We start from the raw sequence: 27326 nt of genomic DNA, 5'->3' as shown, positions 1-27326 counted from the left end.
ATCAGTTATAATCTATGACACCAAATTATTCATTTCTCTGGGTTTAAGCCGCTTATGCACAGGTTGTATGCACGGGAACGCGGCGGGGTCAGAACCCCTCAGCCAGCCAGCAGGGAGGGAGACGCGGAGGAGAGCGAGCCACTAACCAAATCCTCTGCTTTCCGCCTCGGGCTGCAATTCAAGGAAAAGCGTTTGGGCCATGTGCATTTGATCATCCACGACCTTTATTGGAGACAGGCGGGGTCATTTATTATACAGAAGTAACATCACACCATTCTCTTCCAATTTAATTCCTTTTAGTCTCCTTATAAATCTGTAGCAAAAGTGCACTTTTAACAGTTTTTAATCTATAGTATATATCTTTCAATATTATCTCTCAGTCAGGTATTTTATTTGTAAAAATGTATCGCCAGATATACAAAATACATGTCTAGTGTACTACATTAATTTTTGTATTTACTGTTTAGATTATTTTTAACTCAGTGCTCTCTTTTTTTTAATATTTTTTTTCTTTTTTTTTTTTTTTTTGCAAGACTTAAGTGTTGACAGGCTTCTGGTAGGGCCACCAGGAGAGGACTCACAGCTTGTGTGCCAACAAGGGGAGAAGACTCTTAGCCAGGAACAATTTTCACACAATAGGAACAAGATGACAAGAACGTTTGCTTGTTATTGAATATGTCTCTCAAAATGACAGTACTCTGTATAATAAAAAATAATTAAAAAACCCAATGTCCATATTTTATCTTCTGGAAGAGGAGATGTGCCGGGAGAATGGGACAGTTACCCAGTTGGAATACAATGGTAATGATTAATTTGCATTTTGAAGACAGGAGTTAATTGCTAACGTTACGTTTCTGGTCATGATAAGAAGAAACAGATACATACAGCCACCACAAGAAACTGTGAAATGCTGTTTTCCTGAGGACGGTATTTTGGTAAAATACTTGATATCCTGTACAAGCCACAGAATTGCATAAGTTAAATGTCCTCAAGAACAACAGTCACGGGTGTACACCAGGAACGGCTGTGCTGGGAACAACCACACAGAGGACAGCTCTCGTGATACCTAACAAGATGAAGAAAGGAAAATAGTCATTTCCACTGGTAGTTTAGAGCCAGCTGCGACAAGCTTTGGCACGGCAACAGCACTTTCCAAAAAGAAAATTACAGGAGATTTTCTGAGATTTCTTACAAACTTCCTTAGTCTTTTCTTTCTAGTTATCCTTGAGATTATAATATATACACACGTAACGGATAATTACTTAATTTCAGTCTTCAAAAGACTAACAATTTCCCCTGTTAAGCAAGGCCTTTAGAGGTAAAACAATCAGAAGCATTTTTAGGGGGGAGTGTTATGATTCCCAGATCGATACAGACATTACCAACAGATGAGGAGGAACACTTAGCAAGGTAATGTCCGGGCTGCTTGGCTTGTCTTCCTTCTTACTCATTCATCACCTTGAAGACTAAGAACAACCAGATTAGTTAGATAAATAATGCTTCCCTTGGTTAACCCTTCACAATTAGTGCTGTTTCTGTGTATTAGCATAGATTCGAAATGCTAGTTGCATCAGTTCACTGTGTATTGAATGAAACGTTGAACAGATCCTGTTTCAGAACGAGGGCACTTTTGGTTTACGCAATAGCTACAAGAAATGCTGTAACTTCAAACTTCCTACAGCAACTGGTTGCCAGACGTGTTTTTCAAAAAGGTAGCTGCTTTCCTGCTCCCCTTAAATCTGCAGCAATGCGGCTTGGAGTCAAAACTTCTGCTTCAAAAGAAAAACGCACAACAGACTAGGCTGAACACGGACAAAGTTCTACACCTTCTGAAGAAGAAACAGAACAGTAAAAATAAAAATACGAAAAGAAGCAGTGCTGTTAGTGTTATCTAAACCCAAGATAATGCATAACGGGGAAATCGACAATGCTGCAGAGAGTTTTTTGTCTGTTTTTTTTTTATAAAAATTACAGACTTGACATTTCCAATATGTCTTAGCTTTGTACTGCTTCTCAAGTCTGAGTCACCAAAAATATCCAGCAACCAGCTGCTGTTCATATCCTAAAATATGCCTTCAGCTGACACTGAATATTGAAATCATTCTGCTAAAATACAGAAAAACGACGATGGTAGAAACCAAGGTATAGCCTCAGGCCAACATTAAATGGTAAAAATTCTACAATGCTACTTTTAAATCTCTTCTTCAGTTCGTGAACAAATAAGCAGCCAGGTTTCAAGTAGAGGTAACACAGATTTTGGAAGATAGCACGTAAAAAAAGCCCAGAAAGAAAACTGGAACAAAAGCTCTTCTTGTTACGGCAGTCAGCACTAATCCTCCACGAAATGGCAGGGGAAACCTTTATTCGCCCTGCTGGATCTGTCCTGGTCCTACAGCAACAATGAGGAACTGCTTCTGCTGTCACAAATATGTTCCATTTGGACATATCTTGATCCCTTTTTTCTTTTATTCGTATACATGTATCTTTTGTCTTAGTCTCTTGACTGGTAGAAGAGGATATATCCAGATTCCGAGTTTTTGGAAATGTCTGTTGTTAAGCCATAGAATTCTTCAATGGCCTGGGCATCAATTTTCTGAAAATTAATGAGAGTTATAATTAGCCTCAGTCAAAACACCATCCCCTAAGAATCCCTTTCCCAGACAAAGCATTATTTTCACTTCTTGGGGGTGATGCTGGAAAGCCACGCAGTCTTAATACAACAATACTTCAGTATCACTGAATCCAACCAAATATAACAAAATATTTTTTCCACTTATTACCTTGTTCACTATTGAAAAAAGGGAAATGCAGATGAAATAACAAACCTCTCAGAAGTGGTGCACTCTTAAACTGGAGTATAAAAAAAGGGACCCATGAAAATGCGTCCCTAAAAGCATACACGTTATTTTTATATTTGCTTTCTCATTCAGACTGGCGTTACCTTTCCTGACTATAAGTCTGTAATGTAAATGGAAAAAAAAAAAGCAGTCACCGATCAGCAGAGAAGATTTTTGTACAGTTGGGAGTAGAGCAGGACCATCTTGACCAGATTTAACATTCAGCTAAAATAACTCCAGGTTTTAAAGTTCATGGTTTACATGTGGTTTACATCTCTTACACAGAGAAGTCCTGCAAGTGCTGCTGGCAATTATACCATGAAATCTGTGGATCTCATCTGATTATGATCTTCTGGTCTTAGGAGAGCTTTCCTTCCTTAGGATTTGCTGGTACAATGCCTACTGGTATATTATCACAAGGTTTGTGTTTGAAGAGAAACAAATTATTTGCCATATTAATAGAATTAAATGGTCTGCTTATATTTAAAGTTATGAACTATGCGCAGAAAAGCAGTTTCTCATTTTATACTCCAATCAGCAAGGCCTGTAGGGCATTTTAAAGGGCTTTGAAAGATGCAAGTTCTACAGTCTTGATCCTGCTCCTGAGAACGACTGGCTTCACATTACTGAATTTGATTCTGCAGTCAGTGGAGAGCAAGCGTAGAGACCAAAGCACTGAAATAAAATACTCCCAATGACCCGTGTTACTCAGCACTCCGCTGTGTTTTAGTATTTTGAGATACCTTTAGGACTCTGGATCCACGGAGATGAGAGGCTGAAGCAGCCTGAATTTGTTGTGGAGGACCAAAGGCAGACTAGTCTGAAGTTTTCCTTTATTCCCCAAGGAATAAAGTTGAGGAAGCAAAGAAATGTTCAGAACACAAGAGGTGCTGGGCTGACCACCTGCTTTGATCGTAAGAGGGAGCTGCAGAGACCAATTTGTGCTTACGTTTTAAAAGAAAGGGACCACGCTATGACTCTATGAAGGAGCCTCCTCAGCTACAGAATCCCTCTGGCAGTGTGCTAAACCATTGCTCACTGAACAGACTTCAGCATCACCAGCAAACACGAAAGCATTGGTTTCTCTAAGTGGCACTGCCAAAAGACCTGCAAGTTTAGGCCATCCTTTTCCCAACCTTTCTGAAGCACAAGAAAAGCAGACACAGTAAGTTTCCAGAAGATGCATCAACTGCAGGACAGAGCTGCAGAAATTCTCCCTTGAATAGTTTTGTTAAATGCTTTCTGTTTTAAAAAAAAAAAAAAATAGGGGGAAAAAAAACCCCAAACAGATGTTTTGTCTTTCTCTCTTCTTCATTCAAGTACTTCAGAGAAGCTGAAGCACTGTACTGAGGGCTTTTGCATTTTCACACAATTTATTAACATCACATCTACTACAAACTGTTAGATACACATTTTAACAGAAAAATAGCAAAAGAACATTCTTCGGTCCTTGTAGTATATTTAGCAGACAACTCAAACATGTTTTATTTTAAGTGCCAACTAACTTGCCATGCAATCAAGTCTATTTCCACCACTCATTTTGAATGCAACTCAAACGTTTGATATGGATTAATTCATCCTACAGATATTTTTAGTTTTATCACGGCAAAACTGACTTCCTTTTTTTAATTTCACTATCCACAGAAAACACAGTGGAACTGAAAGAGGATTATATAGACTCTATTCTTCCCATCCTTCGTTGACCACATATATTGTGGACAGCAAAGTTTTACCCAGTTGCAGCTTCAGTTTAACAACTGGTTGATGGTTTCACAACTCCCTTTAGGATTCCACAGCCTCAGCTGGCATTAAGATGATTTTTTTCCTGTTAACTGAGCTTAAATTCCCTTTGCGTGTTTCCAGACAACTATTCTGGTTCCCCAAATGAAATCCTTTTCTTGAATACCATTCATAGCGTTCAACGAATGCTGCAAATCTCTGAACAAGTATTTAAGCAAAGACATACAATCATTCTCCCTCCTCTCTCAAGCTGGAGCACTCCCTGGATGGACACTTTCCCCTCTCTGTTTCAGATAAACATTGACGCTGTGATGTATCACTTAGCTGCTCTAATGACAACACGTCAAATTAGCCAGAGATCATTTACTCCGGTTTCTCAATTAATTTTGCTTGGCACAGTATCCCATTTGGACTGATTTGCCTCCTGGATTTGATGCAGTTGCTTTTCAGATATGCTGTAGTATGTTTGATTATTGTCTATCTTCAAGTTAATTGAAAGTTGGCCATCCAACCAGATCCAAATAGATAAATAAATATGACTTCACCACTTCTGACATTTAGTGGGTAATAAGGATAAACTACTTCCTATTAACAGTTCAGAGCTACTAATTTGTATCACTTGCCAAAAATGCAACAAGGCTTTTTAACTGTATTTAAGGGGAAAAAGCTTTCTCCTGTGTTCCCTTTCAGTTGCAATATCTGTATACAGGTACAGGGGCTTTGGACTCATTTTCTGAGGTCTGCTGACTAATACCTGTTTTGTTGTGTAGCCAGTTCACACCAAGAATGTTAACTCTCCAAAGCTTAAAAAAAAAAAAAAAAAAAAATTGTTTTAAAATCTGTTTTCATGTTCTTAAAAGTCTCTGAAGAGCAGAAGGCTCCTGTGGTTAGCCCCAAAATGTGAATTCTGCATAAGTTTCTGGTTTTAGGGGATTTGGAGCTCTGAGGGTTTTTTGCCGCTCCGTTTTTGAGGACAACCTCTATAATGCCATACGCAGCAATATATTTCCTGTGGTGTCACCTTAAGGCCAATCACAAGCAGTTTGAAAATAGTACTTGGTCAAGTTCAAAGCAGATATTTAAATCTCTTTAGGCAGCAGATGGCACTGACAAAAGTAGTTGCGGCTTTCCTTCACTTTTTCAGTGAATAGCCTACAGCTCCAGTAAGGAACTCATTCTCAAGAGCTGATGACTAAGTGGGGAGAGAGAGAGAAGAGATGAGTAAAACTGCAGCTACTTCTTCCAGCAGCCTGTAGCATCAGCAGAGGAAGAGCAGTCTCCACCACCCTGTTCTCCTCGATCACTGAATCGCCAGAAATCCAGGCGAGTTCTAGAAAGCTCAGGAAAGAGAAAAGGGCGGTACTTCCTAGACAGAGGGAGGTGAGATGTAAGCTTCGTGTTCATCGCACACTTAGAAGGCAGGAGCAGCTACAATGAATAGACAGTGAAGAGATCCTCCAGGGCAAAGCCAGCAGGAAACCTTAGGCTACGGTCTCAAAGCAGGTCATGGAGCAACTGTTCATCAGAAAGGGCCAACGATCTCAAATGACTCACGTGCAAAACTCTGAGGTGTAATTTTTCATGCCTTCCACCAGTAGGAAAAACAAAGCCTAGATTTCACAGAAAACAAATAACACACGCAAACACCAGCCAGGGAGAGTCTACTAGCAGGAAAAAGAATCTTAAACTTCCAGATCCTCAGCTGGGCAGAGGGAGTGCTACAGGACGTGGTTACGTTGCTAATCCTAATCAGGACAGTGAAATCTCAAAGAACCATGGAAAACACAGAAAATAGAAATTTCAGAGCAAAGAGCTTTATTTTTACAGCATTTTAGATAAACTCTGTAAAAGATGATGAACTTAAAAAAATGAAAGCCATGATTAAAGTCAGAAAAGCAACTTAAAGGAAAAAAAAGCATCCTTCCAGGAGAGAGGAACTATATTCTATCTTATTTGTGACAGCTCCTTGAATTTGTTGTCCAATAACGCATATTTAAAACCTGTGTTTTGGCACATCTATGAAAGTGCCAACTGTTTGCAGATAAAAAGAAATTCCGTTTTGACCTAAAAGCTAAGGTACAACATAGAAGCGACTGATGGAAAACAAATATAGAACAACAAGATGGTTATTCTACATCTACTTTTAAAAGAATATAAAGTTTATCTCCTGGATAGAGAAGACAGTGAATACTTTCATTTAAAAATACCGAAGTGAGCACTATTTCCAAAATCAGCCAACACAATTACATACTTTGGCCGTGATGGAAACAGAGGAAAATAACCCTCAAATTATAATAATGGGAGAAAGGCAACTGTCTATAGTCATACAAGCTATCCAGATCACCAGAAAGTCACCCCTGATGCTTAAAGCTAAGCAAAAATTAAAAAAAAGGAGAACGTACTACATTGTCTTTGTATCAACACAAGCAAGGATTTTGCTGCACCTATTTAGGCACTTAGCATCAGGCCTTAACCTTGACCGTGAGATCTCAGAGGCAAATGGTTCATTTCCATCTTTACAAAAAGCAGTTCTACCGTGGTATTTGTTCTACTGTTTGATATTTGCTTAATAATTATGTGAAATACATGGGTATATAAATATTTTGGATATTAGTCTTTATAGATATGTTAGTTGAAAAGTGAAGAAAAAATTTGCTCGAGCAGACTGTTTAAACATTACAGCCGATAGCCCAAACACCTTGGGATGCCCTCAGGACTTTACCACAGTCTCCCAAGTCTTTTTTTACAGTTTTTTTACACTTCAATTTATTGGGGAAAACTGCCTACAAAAAAAGGTTACAAGTTCTTAAACGCAGCAATGAAATGCAACTAGCACAAAGTGAGTTAGCAACGAAAAGGAGCCCAAAAGGTGGGCTGAAATAAGGGCATTTCAGAGCTTGACTAAGACTATTGTGGCCTGCAGAGGTGGACACCACCCCACGCCTGAGGTGTCAATACAGCCCTTCTCCGCACTACTTCTATAACCGAGCTGCACAGAAATGCTGAAGTTTACTTTTGAAACATCCAGAATTATTCTGTGCACATGTTTTGCTGAAATACTTCCACGGGTGCCAAAGCTAATCCCAGACATGAAAAGAGAGCTGGAGAGTGATGCTGTCTGCACTTGTTTTCATCATGTAAAAGCATACCTACCTCTACAATGTCATCATCAAACAGCAACCAAAAGCCATGGCTCTTCACAATGGTGATATAATGTCCACGATTTGGACCACTGCCAGAAAAAAGGATTGAAGACTTATTACTCTTGCGCCTACAAAGGCAGGACCGCTGCTCTCCCACAGGACTCTAGCTATTACTGGCAGAGCTAGATTTCCCAGCTCTTACTACTGTCTAATACTACTCATAACATTGTTTAGGTTCTCAGGCTTTACCAAATTGCTTGAATTAGAATTTCTGTCTTTGTTACTTGCTAAATACAATACATTCAAAATACACTTTGGTAAATATTTTAAGTCAGTCATTCATGTCTTTCAAAAAACCAAAATTAAAAGCCAGTTATTTCAATCATGGTTTTGTCGCATTGACCACAGCTGAGTATTCTGACCACTGTTCACTGGCTGTCTGAAATACTTTATTTGCACAGGAGATTTTTTTTTTTTAATTCTTAGTGTGGTTTAGCCTATGGCTGACTGCAGTCAGGCTTTCCGCATCTGCTGTTCCCAATTTGCCGGTAGCAGTTTCCCAGTCCAATTCTATCGCCTGTATCCTGAACGCTTACCTTGAAGGGAAGAGACAACAAAATGACCTAACTCAAAGGGAGATGGATCTACAGAGTAAAGGCAGGCAGATTGTTTACCTGAAAAGGCAGCGGTTTGAGAGAATAAACTATACATATGGATGGAAAACTACAAGCTATTGATCTACTAACCTCAAATTCTGAGAAACCAGTTCAGAGACATGGTGGGAAAAAAAAAAGATCCCCCCCCAGCTTTACTTTTTACTTAGCAACTACATAAGGCTTTAAAACAACCTTTATTTTTATCAGCTTTAGGCAAAAGGAAATACTTCTCTAGTCCTTGCAGAATTACTGATGAACAGAAGCATACAACCTGTCACAGAATGAAACTTCTTAGTTCAGAGCAACTAAATGAAAAGTAAAACTATAAGGGCAAAACATTTAAAATAAGTTCTGAGAACTCAGATATTCAGAAAATATAGTTTATCTTCAGCCTTTGGTAAGTTCCTAGTAAGAACTGAAACCAGAAAAGTCACAGGACTCCTAAAAGCCCCACATAAGACAACAGGTTTGAGAAGAAAAAGCAAAGCCATTGAAATAAATATAAACTGTTAATCACCATTGTTATAACATGTAATTGTAGTTATAGGTATGGCAAATTAAGAATCTACAGAAGAAAATGCATAGGATGCGATCTTAAAATGGTAAAAATAAATAAAAAAAAGCACAACTGTACCACAACAGAAATCATCTAGAAATATATGTCGTTTATTTATACCCCATCTATGCAATACCAGTGTGTTGATTATATTGTCTTGCTTCTCACAAAGATTTTTCAAAATATTTGTGTCCTGTAATAACTTATTATTTAAAACTCACACTTCCAGAAGGCAGTTGTAAGTATTTTTTGCCTTCCATGACTGCTTTTTTCCTAAAAGTACTTGAACATTTTTCCTCTTTGCTTTTAAAAACAGAATTAAAACGTCTACAACAACAATTTAATTAATAGAATAAGGGTATTTTGAAAAATCAGCAGTACACAGTTTATTCCACGTGGTGGCACCAGCTTCTAAAAAAACTTCAATGATTTAGCAAGTAGCAACATAAGAACTGCAACTTAATTCTATTTTAGTACGTGTTTTTCCAAGATTTGTTTTTATTTCATTTAGCTTCCCTAGAAAGTAGGGTTGGGGGTGGGGTTTTTTGTTTTTATTTTATTTTTATTTTGTAAAAGACGGCTCTTACTTTGCTACAGCTGAAGGGAACAACTTGTCTGAATTGCTGCCATATTTGAAAGCTGGTAAAAGAGCAAACCTGTGTACTCAGAAAGCAAAATTTAAAATAGCAAAGTAGTAGTAAAAAAAGGTCGAAACTTTTTTTTTTTAAAAAAAGAAATACTTTTGGACAACTAGCTCTGATGCTGCTTAGCAGGCTCCCATATTGTCAGCCACGGTACTGTTACAAAACAGCATATGGATGACAAAATTCCTTTTAAATGTCAAGAAAAGGCATTTTAGGTCCAGAAAGCACAAACCCAACATACCTGCCACAGTGAACAACTACAGCCACAAGGTCATACATTCTGTCAGGATTTGTAGCATCTCCTGAAGTGTTAAAGAGCCGGAGCTCCAAGGGAAAGACTACACGATAGGAGAGTTTGGTGTATCGATGCAGCTGGTCCATGTATTTGAACCTTTTTAAGTGCAGAGCTAGAATCATGGGCAACTTTTTCACTCTCATTCTGAACCACAAAAATAGGAACAAAGAACAAGGTATTAGCAGATCACCTGAAACAAAGCTTTGTTCAAGAACAGTTTCAATATGAAGAAGCTTCTTAAAAGGCATCTAAAATGTCGATGAATGATTTTTCATATATATTGCACTGCGAATAGGCAGTATTTATTCTGAAAGATTAACTACACAACTCACATTTGAATGCAGACAACTGTCTATGTTGAAAACATCAGTTTGTCATCACATCAATGGGAAGAAATAAATGGAATAAATCTGCCTTGCTGCTCTGGCTGTGACCGAGTATGAGATGAGAAATAAGATTTTTGTATACAGTATTCATAGGGAAAGCAGATGGGATGGTTTTCAGTGGCTTTAAGCTGATTAATGCTAACTGGGGAAAATGCGAATGTCTGGAAGCACCAGATACAAGCTCTTCTGGGAGGAATACAAAACTAATCTCTTCATTTCTCTCTGATAAGGTTGCCACACTTGGTCTCTCCATTTTTCCTTACGCCCTTCCCCACCAAACGCAGACCTAAACAGTCTTATGTTTTGTTTTTACCGAATTCACATGGCATATTTTTCCAACAGCTGTCCATTTTAAAAGAACATTTACATTAGCCTGAATATTTGAACCTTACCTCTTCTGTGCTTCCTGTTTACTGCGGCACTGCTCACAATAGTATTTATATTCACTGCATAGAGTTTCAGTATTACTAAACCCTCTGTGGAAATGAAAGAAAAGTCAGATAAGCTAACAGTGCTGGAAAAACCCAAAGTACACAAAGAAGATGAAATTCCTCTTATTCACATTGCTCATACCTCCCAAACACATTTTAGGGGCATTTGTCCCAGTCTTGGGATGGAGTATCAATGTTCAGCTGGAAAAATCTGGAAATTACACCCTCAAGTATTAACTGCATGCTTTCAGGGCAGGAGTCAAACACCATCGGTAATGAACAGCAATAAGGTCATTGTGTTTTGTTTCCATGTCTTCTTTGGTGACAGACATTAAATGTCAAGACCTAGAGCCGTTAGCCATTGACTCTAGCCAAAGTCTGGATTATCTTTCAACTCCTAGCAATTATACACCCGTTATCAGCTATTAAAAAGGCAGATGCTATATGCAACTTGCAGTATCCTAGCAGCTGATAAGCCTCGGATCTGGCAGCCAAATACATGGAGCAAATTTCTATCAGCAAAAAAACCCCAAACAAACCCTGACCACGAACATCAGGACCAGACAACTGGATGCAGTAACAATATTAAAATAAACAAGAATCTATTATGAAACCAAACACACCACGTTTAGTTTTGATAAAACCTGACTATATGATACAAATTAAAATCCCCATAAAAGAAAGTGAACACCAGTCTTACATACCACTAAGAAATCATTCTACTTATTAACTACAAAAAACCACGAAGAAACTAGCAGCTTCAAAAAGCCACAATAAAAATAAAGTGAACAGCACTCTGAACAGAACGTATTTACCATAAGTCAAAGCCTGCAACTGTTGCACAGCAGAGCAGCTAAGCTAGGCTCTTTCCTTCTGACCAAGGGCAGGTATTTTGTCCGTTGACAAATATTTTCATTTACCTTAGACAGTGTGTAATTGATGTATTTTGTTCCACATCAACCGATAGATCCAGAAAGTCCTCATCTTTGCTACTAACCTTGAAAAAAAATAAGAAGAAATATTTTGTAACAGTTTAGAACTGGCAGATTTCTTTTAACCGTTTCTGGAATGGTGCAATGTCCTCGCTGGAAGTAGAGACCTTTGTGATAAAAAATGAATATATACACACGCACACAGGGGCCCTTTCTTGAGGTAAACTAAAACTGAAGAAATAATCTGACGTGTTGTTACAATACAGAGAGAAATATTAAAAAAAAAAAAAAAAAGCCCAAACCCTGCAAAAAAAACCCACAAAAAACCAAACCCAAAAGCCTTTCTTGCAAAACATCTCTCCCCCTTGAGGCTTCAAGACACATCTCTCTACTTCACTGGCAAAACCAAGTTTTTAACCACTCAGAGCTCTCAGAGCTGGAGAAGCTTTAACCGTATTCCACTCTGCTTTGTAGACTGATACAGCTTTCTGCTGCATTTCAGAGTTTAACAGTAAATACTTATAGGAAACGCAGAAACAGGCGGATGGGTTTTCAATTAAATGGGTTAGCAGTTAGGAAAACCATCTTTCCATTTGTGGAACAGCCACATTTCACTGCAAAATTCTTGAGACAGAATCTTATTAATGCCATTATTAGAGCTTCTATTCATCATATAGCCATCATTTTAGATGTAAAATGCCAAGAACAGTCATTTTAGTTGTAAGCACTTCTCCTGTTTTCTCTCTCCATCTGGGTTTTCATTTTTTGGAGAAACATTAAATCAGATATAGCACATGGCTACCTACAAATTCCTGGTCTGAAGGTGGTGTGGTTCTTCTAATTCTAGACTTCGTGCACTTCTTTTGCTCTCAAATAGAGTGGCTATGCACCTGCACCAAGAAGCACAGACTTCTAGTTCAAGAACTTCAGTTAATGCCAGAGTTAAATAAATAGCGAGCAACTCTCATGTAAAAACACAACATAAACTATCAATCACTGACACAGGAAATAACACGAAGACAAAAAGGCAGCTTATATCAGCCAGGTGCAGACTGCCTCGATGGAAACAGGGAGGAGGAACAGAAAAAACACTATGCTTTTTCTGAGAAACATACCTTAATGAGTATTGGTTTGAACATAGAGGTGATACAGTCAAAAAATAGGCTATGCTCCATATTTTAATAGAGAGAGTGCAATTTCATCTATCCTAATAAATGAAAAAGTGTGCTTAGTATTAGGGAAAAATGATCCAGGACCTGTGAAAAATCTAAGAGGTTTTGTTTTGTTTTAAACGTACAGCCTCACAGTTAAGACATCTGGTTTCATTGGTTAGTGTTCCTTGGAAGATTTCATGGACCCACGTCAGATCAGTCTTGTCTCCTCCTTCACTCTCAATGCTGCCATTTTGGAGTTTGCCATTCTGCTTCTCTTGCTTTTTCTCTTCTTGTAGTAAGTCAGCAATAGTGTTAAGTAGGTAGTTTAGGAATTCATGTGCATCCTGCTGCATATAATTATCAAATAATTCTGGAAAGGAAGAGATCAAGGAGAATGAAAAAATACAGATACTTCATAATATCAAGTTACTATGCTTTTAGCAATCAGTGCATGCCCTTCCCCCTTCTCTACCCTATTATACAATTGTGCGTTACACTGTTAAGAGTCTTTGAAGAATTGTACTTTGTTGTTCTTGCAAGGGATATTAGGTTACACGCACCTATTCCTCAGGTTGCAAGAAATAGGTGGCTGAAAAAATAACATGAAGGAAACTTAGTCTGGGCATTTCTCGGAACTGAATAAAAACATCATTGGGGTTTTTTTTGGGGGGGGAGCGGGGGGGAAGCAGGGGGCAGAGGAGGAGGGTTGGGTTTTTTTTCTTTGGGGAGGGAGATAAATACAGAAATTCAGCCGTGTTGCCTTCAGCCATTAGTTCATTAAGTCCAGCACCAAGGGGCAAAAATCCCTTAGTAGAAGTTTGCTGTCTTTTCAAGTTCAAGGAGCTGATAAATCAACATAGAGAACTCTTCCTCACAAAGTGGCCCTGGGAAATAACCACTAGTTATCATAAGGAATTTATCCTACCAAAAATGTGAGGAAGCAGGCTAAGGGTGGTTAAGTTTTCTTAGAGACTTTAACTTTGACCAACTCCACGAGGTCTGTTCAGCCCATGACAATTTCTAGCCACGACCCAAAGCGTGCTGACTTGCAACAGACCTCTACAGACCATGATGCCAACGTGGAATAACTGGAGTACTGAGACTTGCGTACATGCTCTGTACTTGCTCTAAGCAAGTACAGAAACAAAGATATCTTGATAATCCTCTTAGGACACGGCACAGTTCTGATATAAACTCTGTTCCCATGCTACAGAGGTGGTGAAATTCACACCACAAACAGGAGAGCAAAAATATTCCAGAAAGCTGTTAAAACTTGACAATTTGGACTCACTTAAAAAGGAAGTTGTTTTTATCTTTTGTATGTTTAAACCTCCAATGCTTAAAATCTGCATAAAAATGTCATTTATTCATTTACCATTTTCTTTCCTCAATCGGGAAATAAATTTCTTGGGTGGGATGACTCCCACCTTCTTCTTTTGCGTAGCAATACTGTTGAAGAGATCAGAGAGGCATGTCAGGAGGCTTTCCTTCTTTCGAGGCTGCACTTTGTATGCCAAAACTTTTTCCCGAAATGGACGACAAAAATAAAGTGCCTGTAAGACTGAGTTGCAGTAGCAGGTATTGCCGAACTGGTTAAAACAGAACAGAAGGAAAACAAACGTTTTCATATTAGGTCTGTTAAAAAAGTAATAAAAGAAAGAGGTTGCTCATTAAGAATGTCACATACTGAAAATGGAAAAGTCGTCTGTCAGAGGTCATTTATTGGGGGAATACTAGTAGGCATGGTGTAAAAGACTCATCCTTGTATCATCATGGCTGGTAACCGCAAGAAAAGGAAGAGAAGACAACAGTCACAGTGATACCGGGCACACATGCACAAAAAAAAAAGGCAGAAAACCATTGACAAAAAAAATAAAATCCAATTGAGGGCTCATCACAAAATCAAAACTCCTGGAGACACAGCATGCTACTAATCCTGATAGGGGGGATCCTGCCAATACTGATGCGGAGGGGTGCCAACGATACCGCAGAACAGAGGGACAAGAAAACAGAAAAAGGAAGAGACAGCATCTGTCAGCATTGCTGCGTCTCAACTGTATTATAGTAACAAGAGCTCAATGCATGAATTCCTGTTAGATTTGCCTGTGTCAGATACGCAAAGTCCTTTTTAGAGACAGTGAGCAAGGTATATGTTAAATATTTCCTGTTTATAATGAAGTATTATGGGAAGTACATGATGCAGGCAGATTCAAAGAGCAGCTGTTTTACATCTCTCATATCTGAAGGCAGTGTCATTTTAGAGAAAGGAGGACAGCAATAACAGCTTCCAGAGGCAGTGTTCCACATTGCTTAACAAGAAGAAACACTCAGACCATTGAGATACTAGCATACCATCCACAAGAAATGGTGGTTGGTTGTTTGTTGGGGTTTTTTTTAAGTTATTTCTTTGCAATTTACTGTGCAACTATACTGTAAAATGCTGTTGCTTCAAAATAGTGAAACAAATTCTGGGTTTGCCAGTCCCCAATATTCTGGTAATGAGATTCTGCATCTCAAGAGCATGGACAGCAAAATATTTTAAATAAACAAAATGAGCATACAAATCCAACTAACACAGACTATTTTCTTAAGTGGCACTGAGAGAATATGGCCACTACTGTTCACCAAAATTTGGTGCGATTACTGTAGCAGAATGATTACAAGTTAATAATCAGTTTGCTGACTGAAACAGAAAATTAACAGTTTAATTCATACAGCTAAAAAGGCTACAGCATTAGTTACATTAACAGTCATTTAAACCACCTGCAAACAATATAGAACAACAGTTAAAATGTACTGACATGAAGAAAACAAATAAGCATCATGCTAACTAAATTTGCTTACAAGACAAAATAGGTAAGACAACGACCAAAAGTCAGATTAAACATTATTGTTTTCAGATGAAGTATCTAATATATTTGTCTGTAATAATCCCAGAAAATTAAGAGACAGAAAGAACTAGAAATTAGCCATGTTAAAAAAAAAAAAAAAAAAAAAAAAAAAGAAAGGTCATGGTGCATCTTAAAGTCAAAAAAATTTACAAAGTAGTTAATGAGATTTCAGGACTGCATTCATGGAGAAATCATGTCAAAAAGCATGAAGTCAACTGGTCATATATGTCCTGCTTTGATGCTACCCAGACAGAGAGAAATTATTAGAACCAAACTAAATGGAAGAGTTAAAGGAGTTAAAGAATTAAAATTCCATCCAAATGGCTTTAAAGATTCCCGATAGTAAGATGCAAGATGCTTTACAGTAGTCAAAGTGATACGGTGAAAAATTCACTTTATGGCATGCTTTAGGTTTATAAAAATGTCCTTCTAAATAGCATTTCAACTTACTTTGTTTGCTACCACCTTCACATAAAGTAATGTGGAAGAACTTTTATTCCTGAAATCATACCTTGCACACTAGCGTTTTAGATGTTTTACGCCAAGTACTTTATGCCAAGTTTATGCCAAGTATTTTACAAAAAGACCGTATGATGTATTTTATTTCAGCAATTCTAACTTTTTTTTTTCATATTAGAATAAAATCCTTCCAACTTTGAGCAATTCAGAGCCTTGGGAAACTTCTGAATATCTCAATTATTGATCTAGCCTTCTCTGTATTAGAGAGAGTTCTCCCTAAACAAACAGTATTACATAGCAGTGTCACACATTTAAACTGCAACTGGTTTGCATTTAGAAGTGCAAAGTAGTCAGATCTTTCCAATCATGACCTTAACTCTGCTAGAAATTCTGCCTGGGGGGGGAAAGAAAAAAGGAAAAATAAAAGAGGGCTCTAACCCCCAAAACCAGGTTGGCAAGGCAGTTCTCAGTGGGCTGCTGAATATTTCCAAACCTGGACCCACATGCACAGATCAAATACACAAGTAGTGTAAAAAGTCTAACATGACCTAAACCACAAAGGAAAACCAGGTACAAACATGTAGGCTTTAAAATCTTTTTGTCATGGTTTCTCTGGTATAAATGCATGCTTGAAATAGATGCCACAATGTAGGGGGTTTTGCTTAAAACTGACCATATTTAGAGTCAGCATTACCTAACTTCCTTGCAAAATTTTACACTTTCAATGTAAAAATAAAGTTTGAAGGCTTATTTTGAGAGAAGCTTTTTAAAACAAAAACCGAGATTAAATTCTAGAATGAAAGCATTGTTTCCTTCCTCTCGAACTTCAGTTCAACGTTACGTGCAATCTATTTTAACAGGCTGTCAGAAGGAGCAGTCAGACCCTTCTGCCGGGTACTCTGCAGTGCCGTTAGGAATAGTTTACAGGCAAAGCTGCCTTGGCTCACTGATCCAGAGAGAAAATAATTACTTTAAAAAAAAAAAAAAAAAAAATTAAAGCTTCCCATTGTTCATGAGTTCAACAATTTATTCACAGCGCACCCACACATTTACTAATATTGATGCTGAAGCCATGCAGCTGCCCTCTTTTAAAGTGCACCAATGAACTGCAAATCATGAAAAACCTAGAAATAACTTAGGAAAAAGCTCTGCAAAATAGCCGCATGAAAACGATCATCCTAAAGAAACTTGGTTGCGAGGAATAAAGCACAACAGTATTAGTCATATTTTGTCCTTCAAAACAGAGAATGGATGCGGTTATAATAATTCTGGTTATTTTTAGAATGCTATTTTTCCTCTTCACACTGTTCATCGCTCTGCTATTTATATTACAATTGGAGATGCCTCCCATTTTTCTCATTACGGTACAAACCTCAGCAGCTTTGGAATGGCCATTAACACCATACTTAAGGAATATAACTCAACGTGTTTAGATAGTTTGGTGTCTGAGAACACAAACTGCTGGAAACCCACACAGAAGTCAATCAAATGAGTTTATAACGAGCTGCAACAAATAAGACTTTAGTAGCTGTGTTAACCTTATTTGGTATGTCAAAAGACAGACCATCTTTCAGTTTTCAATGAAATGTACCTAGATGACCAGCAAACACAAGCATGCTTATGTTTCTCATCAGTTTTGCCAAAATTGTATTTTCACATCATAAATATGACGCCCCAGAACCACTGTTTCTATTCATTAGCTTCCTATATTCGTTGGTAAAAAATGTCACAGGCACCAACAGCTGCCTTTCTCCTCCAGAAGCACTGGTGAGATCAACAACAGTGCTCCATTCTCTCCACTGTTAATTTAGGTAGACAATTCTTATTGCCCAACAGATCCCAGTCAAGTCAGAGCTATACAAACCGACAGATACAAAAAATACAGCTTTTTATTAGGATTCACTGTTACACAAAGCTGTCAAAAAATAAAAAAGGGAGTATCACTACATGTAAGAAAATTATCAACCAAGCCAATGTCATTCATCTCCTGGCTATGTCCTCGCATAGACGAACTTCCACTAATCCCACGAGTAGTATGTTTTTAGAAAAGTTACACATTTGCATTTTAAAACCTCAAGGCTCCCATACACCGCAGCATCAGTGTAAAATCGACTCTCTCTCCTCTAGAAGAGCATATGAGCAATGCACACTTTATTAGTTAATGTCCTTCCCAGCTAATTATTAAAATCCTATAATTAGGGACATACCCAAGTAGGAAGGTTTCTCTCTAAGACTTTATTATAAACATACTTATTTTTCTGTATTTAAGATGAAATTTCTATCTCAGTTAATAACAAGGCATAGCACCATATTGCAGGTTGCAGCGTCTATGCAGAGTCCCAATTTAAGTTAGAAGTGCTCACAGATAAATTTTTAACAGAGATTCCCATTAAATTGAAAATTAGGATATGAATTAAAAATAAAAAAAAACATTTCAGTCACAGAAAATTCACTTACATTGACCAAGCCAAAATAATGCTCATTCACAGGGAACTGTTCAGGACCAATCTCTTTCTCCAAAGCAGAGGCATTGGCGCCCTACAAAGAAACAGTACATATATGTTAGAGAAAAAACAACTTCCTAGAAAAAAAAAAAACCAACAGAATTTGTACTGCTCCTATAAAAACAAAGCAGCTAAGAAAACAAGTTACTTCCATTGAGAATTGGCATCTCGTTTTTCCTATGTTCTTCAAAATGAAATCAATATCTTGCTTTATTATTGTAAAAGGTACCACGGTTTCACTTCAAAACTCAGCCTCTTCAGCCAGAGTTAGAGTTACCTGATCTAACAGAAGGGGTTTTTTTGCATTTGAATTTATTTGAAAATTAACAACGAGAAATTTCTTCTCACTGAAGACTTCAGATTCGTCACAATGACCTAGAAACACCAATTTCAATTTAGTCAAGAATGCATAGTAAAAATAAACAAACTATATAACACACAGAGAACTTCTAAACCCAGAGGACAGAAACCATACCGGCTACAAATCCCATGAAAATAAAATCTTGCCTTTGCCAACACATTAGCAATACTACAATTTTCTAACTTCATTTCTGGGAAGTACTATGGACAAGCAGAGCGTAAGTACAAAAACCAAAAAGAATGAGAAGAATCATTATCACACATTCCTCAAACTCAGATCACCTAAAAGTGCTTTGGCTTTGCTACCCTTAATTTAAGGATGATGTATGAAGCTGGCAGTGCATTTTGATAGATCCTTGAGTCTCCAGCAATATAATGAGGATAGAACTTACTATTTTAGATTCAACTGAAAAATACCACTACACATCCATATGGTCTTATTTGCCACCTAGAACAAGAACTAAAGCATACCAACATTTTAGTTTAACTTTGTCCAAATTCGAAGTCGTTAATTCATCCCTTTATTCCCTTTTTTTTTTTTAATCCACCAATACCCTATAGCTGAGCTCCCACTTGGGATTTGGTACCTTCCCTCATACGTCCTTAGCTGCACCTGTGCTGTTATCTAAGGAGTCACCATCCTTCAATGCAGAATTTGGATTCTTGACTTCTGTTTTAAACATCCAAGTCACGCCACCTAAAACCTTCTGCAAAGAGTAAACAGAAATCCTTCTGCACAGGTAAGCCATCTTAAAACACCTCAAGAAAAGCACTAAGCAAACAAAAATTAAATTCACCTATTTCCCTGAAGCTAGTATTGTTTTTTAATTGCTGAGCAAATATTTCAGTCATTTCCATTAGGATTCTGCTATTAATATAAACCACAGACAAGTAGAGACTGTATAGACAGCTCCATCCAGATTGCCTTTAACAAAGAAATAATTAAGAATTTTCTAAGAAACAGGAAAGAAACCAAGAAATAATTTCATTTAACAGAAGGAATGGAAACTCTGTGGTTGGATCTCTCACATCAGACTTACAGTGAATTACTTGTATCAAAAAAGGCAGAAAATGAGGAAGGCTCAGAATTGGGTACTATAGAAAACAAAAACATTCATGAGGTGCTGACAGATTTACAAGCAAGACTCTTCGCAAGCAGCAATTACACAGAAATCTTCTGAGGCATCAGTGCCAGTTCAGGCAGCTCCTCTCATTTGTTTCCCTACTTTCCAAGCACCTCTTTTTCCCCTCCACTCTCCCCCCCCCAAAACCCCAAACCTAGACATAAGAACCGCTACCTGCGAGGAAGAACTGCTGACCCAGCTCTCTCCGAACGCTACTTCAGCTCTTCATACTGTTCCAATCAACACTGTGACTTTGGGCAATAGCGTAACAGGAGATGATAACCTACGTGCTACGTAAATGTACAAGAAGAGGTGATGGTGGTTTTGAAAAATTTTCAGTCTTGAAATCAGAGTTGACTGCTAAGTGAGGTTCCTTTACTCTTACATTCTGCATATTTCAAGATTAAGGAAGGGGTATGTGTAAAATCTGCAGGCTTGTGAAGTTCAGTTTAAATTTCTCCAAACTCTCTTCTCGCCTCCTCCGTGATCGCCGATACTGTGTTAGAGAATTCCTGGAGAAACAGACGACTAAAAGCAGGTACCACAACTTACAGAACTAGGGAAAGTAGGCAACCTGAACACTCCAGTCTGTAAAGCAACATATGGAATAAACTTCTGAACAAAGAAATGAAAGCATAAGAACTGTAATTTTTAACAAAAGCATGCTATAAAGAATTTAATAACCTACCATAAACCAGTGTTGCACTTCAACTAAACCATCAACCCGTATTCCACACGTACCTACCCATTTAATCTAACAGGTTACACATGCCTTTTTTTCAAGAGCTTCCTTGTATCTACTGCCCAAACTTTGTAAATTTGGGCAAGTTAACTGCAGGGGCAGATTTATCATGGGAGTCAATGCCCAGGGAACTACACTAACACAAGGCAATAAGTCTTTTTTTTTGCACTTTATGGTGATAACACAAATTGGCCGTGGTCACGTATCAGGATGGAAATACGTGGCATATCTGTGAGTAAGGCTGCATAACTGGAGTCAACGTTCAGCTACCCACAATCCATGATCTTTATAACTACATTTGCAAACAGCAAATTAACCAACTGGAGATCAAATCTAGTGCAGCATGAACCACGTCTTGCTGTAATGAAGCCTAATAAGCAGCTTTGTTTTCAGACTGATAGGTGTTATACACATTTTCCCACCCCCGCTAAAAGATTATTTCTATCTGGACAAATACTTCTGCCTCAGATCACACAAATATTTGCTCATAAGAAACAATACACACTTCATAATTGGGTGCCACAGACAAACTATTCTGCATCTTACAGGACTTTATACATCTAAAACCGTAAGAAAATCAATACTGTTTTGCTAAACTATGACACCCATTGTGGAAGCAATAAAAAATGACAGGGGAAAAAAAAAATCACTAATACATACCAATTGAGTTTGCTTGGCATATCACAGAATGGCAAGGGTTGGAAGGGACCTCGGGAGATCATCTAGTCCAACCCCCCTGCTAGAGCAGGCTCTCCTAAAGCAATCTACACAGGACTTCATCCAGGCGGGCTTTGAATATCTCCAGAGAAGGAGACTCCACAACCTCCCTGGGCAGCCTGTTCCAGTGCTCTGTCACCCTCCGAGTAAAGAAGTTTTTCCTCATATTCAACTGAAACCTCTTATGTTTCAGTTTGCACCCGTTGTCCCTAGTCCTGTCGCTGGACACCACTGCAAACAGACTGCTTCCATCCTCGTGACTTCCGCCCTTAAGATACTTGTACGTGTTGATGAGGTCCCCTCTCAGTCTTCGCTTCTTCAGGCTGAACAAGCCCAACTCTCTCAGCCTTTCCTCCTCGGGGAGATGCTCCAGTCCCTTTATCATCCTAGTTGCCCTCCTCTGGACTCTTAATAGGAGTTCCTCATCTTTCTTGAACTGGGGAGCCCAGAACTGGACACAGTACTCCAGGTGGGGTCTCACCAGGGCAGAGTAGAAGGGGAGGAGAACCTCCCTCGACCTGCTGGCCACACTCCTCTTAATACACCCCAGGATATAAAAACTAAGCAAATCGTGTACACTAAAATACAGCTAAATAGAAAGCTTAAGGCATGAAATTAGAATTGACTCCTGATTGCTAGTGCCAGACAAATAAATACACCTTATAAAAACCCTGAAGTACATCCTTGAGACTTCCAGGAGGTCCAGGGAAATGCTCTCAAGGAACTGCTCTGTTCCTGCGGTTCAGGAAGAGATGATAAAACTTTCTGCACATAGCTCTGTGAGCAGGAGCAAAACACAGATTTATATAGTCAACACATAATTATCTGACGAGGAAAACATCCCCCTAGTTTAACTAAAGTGGTAATACTGGTTTACTTACATAATTAGACTCTTGGAGAGATGCAAATTTAACACTTCCATATTGGTGGGGGAGGTGACAACTAAAGTTTCAGCAACTTCTAATCAGGATTTGTAATTTTCTAGAAGTTACTGTGACTTAAAATGATGTCTCGGAGGTTGGTTGCACTTTTCAAGAGCTCCCCTATTCCGTTCACACCCCCGCTAGCAGAACTGACTTTGAATCCAGAGAGGGAGCGAGCCCAGCTCAGTGGGTTTCCGCAGTTCCGGCACTATTAGTCAAATAAAAACCATGGAAAGCCACCTGGCCCACCTGAACTATCACCATTTTAACAGTTCAGAATAATAGACACAGCTAACACTGGCCAAGACGACCCCAACAGACCAAGAGTATTTTCTGTCATAGCTGCAGTGATTTTACTTTATGCATAGTAGCTAATTAAAAAGGGGACCTATCCAAGAACACTTGTGCTCACTAATTCCCATCAGAAAAGACAAAGAACACTCTTAAAAAAAAAAAAATCCCATATACTGAATTTCAAAGTATCAAACAAAAGCACAGGGAATTGTTAATATTCAAGTGTTTCTCCATTTTTCATGCCAACTCAGTGAAGACACCACACCAACATTAGATATGTACGAGAGATAGGGAAGACAGTATTGAGTAAAACTAATATTTACCCAAAGAACGCCAGAAGGTCTCTAAGGCAGGCTTTGCTCAGTGTTGTAAAGCAGGAAGGGATGGGAAAGTAAAAAGGGATGTGAAAAGACCCGTTTCAAAACCTCCTACCTGAGGTAGGTGTTTAAGCAAGACATCGCAGATGAAGTGATCGCACAGTACAGCTGAAGTTTTAACTGAATAACCCATCAAAACCAGATGAGAGATCTATCAAGTCTTCCAACTTGTAAGCTGTGAGTCCTTTTTGATCAGTAGAGAAGTCTTAAAAATTTGTTTCCAGTTCAGTACATGATGCAAGTGGAAAAAATAGTAGACTTCTATTTCTTAGCCAGATTACACTGCTAACTCATTGCACCACCAAAATGATGTAAGAAGGAAGTATGCTTAGGCATTATAAGCTATTATAAGCTCTTCTAAGCTCTACAAACACTTTGCAACTCTTCCTGCAAAGAAAATGAGTATTTGCCTGGTCTGGATTTAATTGATTTCAGAAACTGGAAATGTATCAACAGTTTGCAGGGGCTTAAATACTTCCGTGGCCTTAAACTTGTAATTACTCTTATAGACATATGGCTTATAGATTGCATTCACTTATCTGACAAGAATAATAAGAAATCATTGTTGGAAGATGAAGAAAAGTCAACGCTTTTCTATTCACTATATACAAGTAGCGTTGCAGTAGAAATTACAGTAAGGCCCAGAGCTGAAGAGTTCTTCTGAAGCTATCGATGAACAGAAGAAAGCTGGGAGTGATTAATAACAACTACATAGCTCAGAACATGAGCTACTGTCAACTGATGACAGAAATCCACGTGTCCAGCATCCACACGGTTCTTGCTTCAAGTTATAACTTTTTCCCTTTTTAGTACTATGAATTTTACTAAGTTTCAGTAAAATCCCAATCCTCCGCAGAACTTGGCTGAGAAGAAGTGGATTATTATTACAGACTAACCAACATTACCAGTCAAAATTTTTTATCCTGAACTAACACTTTGGCACTTCAAAGGAATTCACACTTCCATTTATAAGTATCTACTTTTTGCTGCTACGAAGGTAACTTTGCAGACGTGGGAATGGTTATAAAAGCAATGTTGTACAATCCTGATAAGCATGCAAGCAGACCTTATGAGCGTGAAGCAGCTGCTGCTCTAGCTTCAGTAAGAAAAGGATCAAAATCAGCGCCACACTGGGTCAGTACCCTTGCTGTTAGTCAGAGCTCCTGTCAAAAATAATCAGGTCAATGCTGTACTGCTGCTTGAGCAAACGGTGAGCAGAGAGGCACTGAAGCTATGAAACGAGGGGGGGATACCCACAAAGGACGATGGAAAGAGGTTACGAGTGGGAAGATCCCACTGTCCTCTTTGCAGCAGCCTTGAGATCTGGGGAAGTGACGCAGGGCATTTACTGTTGCTAAACTGCATTTCTATCAAGGATGAAGACAGAACACAAGGCGGGCTCCGGCAGCTGTCCCGCACATTTCGGAGGGTGCTGGCTTCACATCTGCTTTGACTGAATGGTGGAGTGTCTCACATTAGTGCAATCTGCTAGCTATTAGCAACTGGGTGTATTTTCTGAACTGTGGAGGTAGATGCATGGCACATTTACGGGATAGGCTGGAAGAGAGAAAGAAGTACACTAAGAAAACAAGAAACTATGGTGAAAGAGGAGGGATGCTAAGTGAAGATACAAAAAAATATAACCATAAAAATGATTATTAAAGGTGGCTACAGCGCACGCAGCGTTTCCAACGTGCTCTAATTATAGAATGGTTTTGAAATTACACTGGAAAATCCATGCAACAGCAGATTGTCAATGGATTCGTAACCATTCTATAACCATTCATTACTAGTTCAACCTAATGGGACAAAATACTAAGGATTTGTCTGATTTCTTAGAAGGACACGGAAATTTAGAGATACCTAAACAGACAGTACACTTATCGAACAAATGCTACGGGGGTTTTTGAAATGCTAACAAGGATGAAGCAGCTGCTTAAAGTACAAAGAAGTAACTAGAACCCTGAAGCCTGTCTCATATTTTCAAAAAATTCAACCACAAACTTGCAGTTTGTTTCTTTTTTTAATATTAATGATCTTGACAAAGTCTACAAGAAGTCCAAGTAAGTCATTGCTGCGCTTGTTTTGGGGCGCTCCACCATTTTAGATGCTCCATTTACAGTTCATTTGTAGACAGCAGGAGATTTTTCAGATGAGAACTCTTAAAATCTGTACATATACGTACTACTGCTCCTGAAGTTCCAGAAAAATTCCTGTCCGTACATTGTATAATGTTTAAACTGTAGTTTCCCATGCTTGCCTATACACTTCAGCTGCTTTAGCCCTATCTAAAACACACACAAGACTAGTTTAATCACCAGATTACCTTTAACGAGCTAGAAGGAATCAGCTAATTTAAAACACTCGCCAGAGAGTCCATGGGAATCTGAAGATACAGCCTTTCTTCAAGGATAAATTACTATTTTTTAGCTCAGTGCAAAATATTAATTTCCACATTATATGCTTTTTACACAAGCCTTTTATCCTTCCCCCACTGCAATTAGTATCATTTCAGTTCAAATGAAGTAATTAAAGCATTGCAACTTAGGATCTCTCTAAACTTCCATTATGGCTGTGTGCATACTCAGAAGCTGCATAGCATGGTTGGTATAACAGCCTGTTGAAATAAAAATCCCTTATGATATGTTAGCTTGGGCTCAATACCACACCAACTCAGCTTTTGGATTGGAACCAGCTTATTCCCACCACGGCATGCACCTGTCTGCAAATGACATTTCCCTTAAAAAGGGGCAAAAAAGGAAAAGATATCTAGGAGGTATTTCAGTGTCCAGCACACATCTGGTATGCAGGTCTTGCTGAAGTCTCTAATTATTCATTTGACTCTTTAACAAATTAGAGTAGGATAAGATTTAGCATTTGAAAAAAGCTGGGAAGCAGCTTTCAGTTTGGGCAGAAAGGCTCCAAGGGTCACCACCATGCAGCCCTCAAGACTAGAAAAGCTGGTTAAATATACTGCATGACTGAAGGGTGATTTTTAAAGAATGAGCAAACAAAACAAATACAAAACGGGAGAAAAAGAACAAGTAGGCCAAGCCAGAGCTACTTAAGACCTTTCAGGAAAGAAATCAGAGTGAGATGATGCATTTAATGAAGTCTGCCTGCACTTACTTCGCTGTATTAACCATGATAATAGTTCCAGTGTCAGGGCTATTAAAATTACCATGTGGGGGAGTGCAGAAAGGAGCAGAACTGGGGTTGCATTTCTGGAAGTTTACAGAACATACTGTCATGATTTTCTAAACACAGAATTAGATGTTGCTTCCCCATCTTTTAAAACTCCTTGGTTGTGTAGCACTGAAGTCAGATAAAGAGAGTTGGCAGCTCAGCTCTCACTCACTATGATTTCGGTTTTGAAATGATCCCTTTTCATGCATCCAGGAAGGCTGCTGTTCTAGGCATAACAAATTACAGTAAATTGAACTTTGGATTCCAGCACTTAGCGCGCTTATGCAGGCAAAACAAACCGATAATCTTGAAAGGAACAGGTACAACAGCGTCGCAGAATTGCCAGGACTCCGCGCTTCCAAATACTACAGAATCTTTTTAACCTGCACAACCGCTCGGCGCACACAGCAGAGGCTGGCTTTGCCCTCTCTTCCATAGGGAGCGAAGCTTACAGAGCACGCTGGCTACTGCTGGTTTCATGGAGACCACAGTGAAATTAGAAAATGCTGTATTTCCAGATAAGTTTACTACTATGAAGCATTTAAAACCTGACGTCTTAATTAGAGTGCCTTTAAATAAATTAATACAGAATGCTTTGTAAACTGTTTCACGTACATGTTTATTCAATTAGGAGCTGGTCTTGCAAGGTCCGTGGGATCTGTGTCTCGCTTACAAAGCAAGTCATAGACGCTTGTGAAATTCTGTAACTTTATGCTCTTTAAAATTAGATAGTAAAGCTAGGCTCCAGTAAAAAGAACGTACGGAAAGGATGCTGGATTAAGGGTAGGAAGTACAGAAACTACGGCTTAGAGTCTCAACCTCCATAATGTGGTGCTGTAAGCAACCCATTTCCCCCTTCTCTGCCACCGTGTCCGAGACTCCCAAAGTGTTCACCTGAGAAGAGCTTTGCAAGATTTCTCCTGACCCTGGGTTTCCCTCAAGTGACCTTGTCACACACATAAGAGCAGATGTCTT

General features: G+C 38.6%; 1 protein-coding gene across 1 annotated transcript; it reads right to left on the bottom strand.

The window, feature by feature from the left end:
- Window positions 1-478: 478 nt before the first annotated feature.
- LOC104126063 (ubiquitin carboxyl-terminal hydrolase 12-like) lies at window positions 479-27326 on the bottom strand. Its single transcript, XM_035894048.1, has 9 exons — window positions 27246-27326; window positions 18582-18662; window positions 14150-14363; window positions 12918-13144; window positions 11609-11685; window positions 10650-10733; window positions 9818-10015; window positions 7731-7809; window positions 479-2593 (listed from the first exon to the last, which is right to left on the bottom strand). Exons 1-9 carry the CDS (start codon window positions 27309-27311, stop codon window positions 2492-2494), a joined length of 1128 nt encoding a protein of 375 aa, XP_035749941.1. The 5' UTR covers window positions 27312-27326; the 3' UTR covers window positions 479-2491.

This window comes from Egretta garzetta, unplaced genomic scaffold (genome assembly GCF_000687185.1).
Source record: "Egretta garzetta isolate BGI_Z169 unplaced genomic scaffold, ASM68718v1 scaffold595, whole genome shotgun sequence".
Classification (NCBI taxonomy): Eukaryota; Metazoa; Chordata; class Aves; order Pelecaniformes; family Ardeidae; genus Egretta; species Egretta garzetta.
The sequence above is the reverse complement of the archived record's forward strand: the minus strand, read 5'-3'. Positions and strand labels throughout refer to the sequence as shown.

Coding starts and splice junctions, on each gene's coding strand:
- LOC104126063 (XM_035894048.1), bottom strand. CDS start 27,311: ATGTGTGTGACAAGGTCACTTGAGGGAAACCCAGGGTCAGGAGAAATC. Junction 10,016..10,649: donor AAACAGGAAGCACAGAAGAG/GTAAGGTTCAAA, acceptor TTTGTGGTTCAG/AATGAGAGTGAAAAAGTTGC. Junction 7,810..9,817: donor GTAGTTGTTCACTGTGGCAG/GTATGTTGGGTT, acceptor TTTTTCTGGCAG/TGGTCCAAATCGTGGACATT.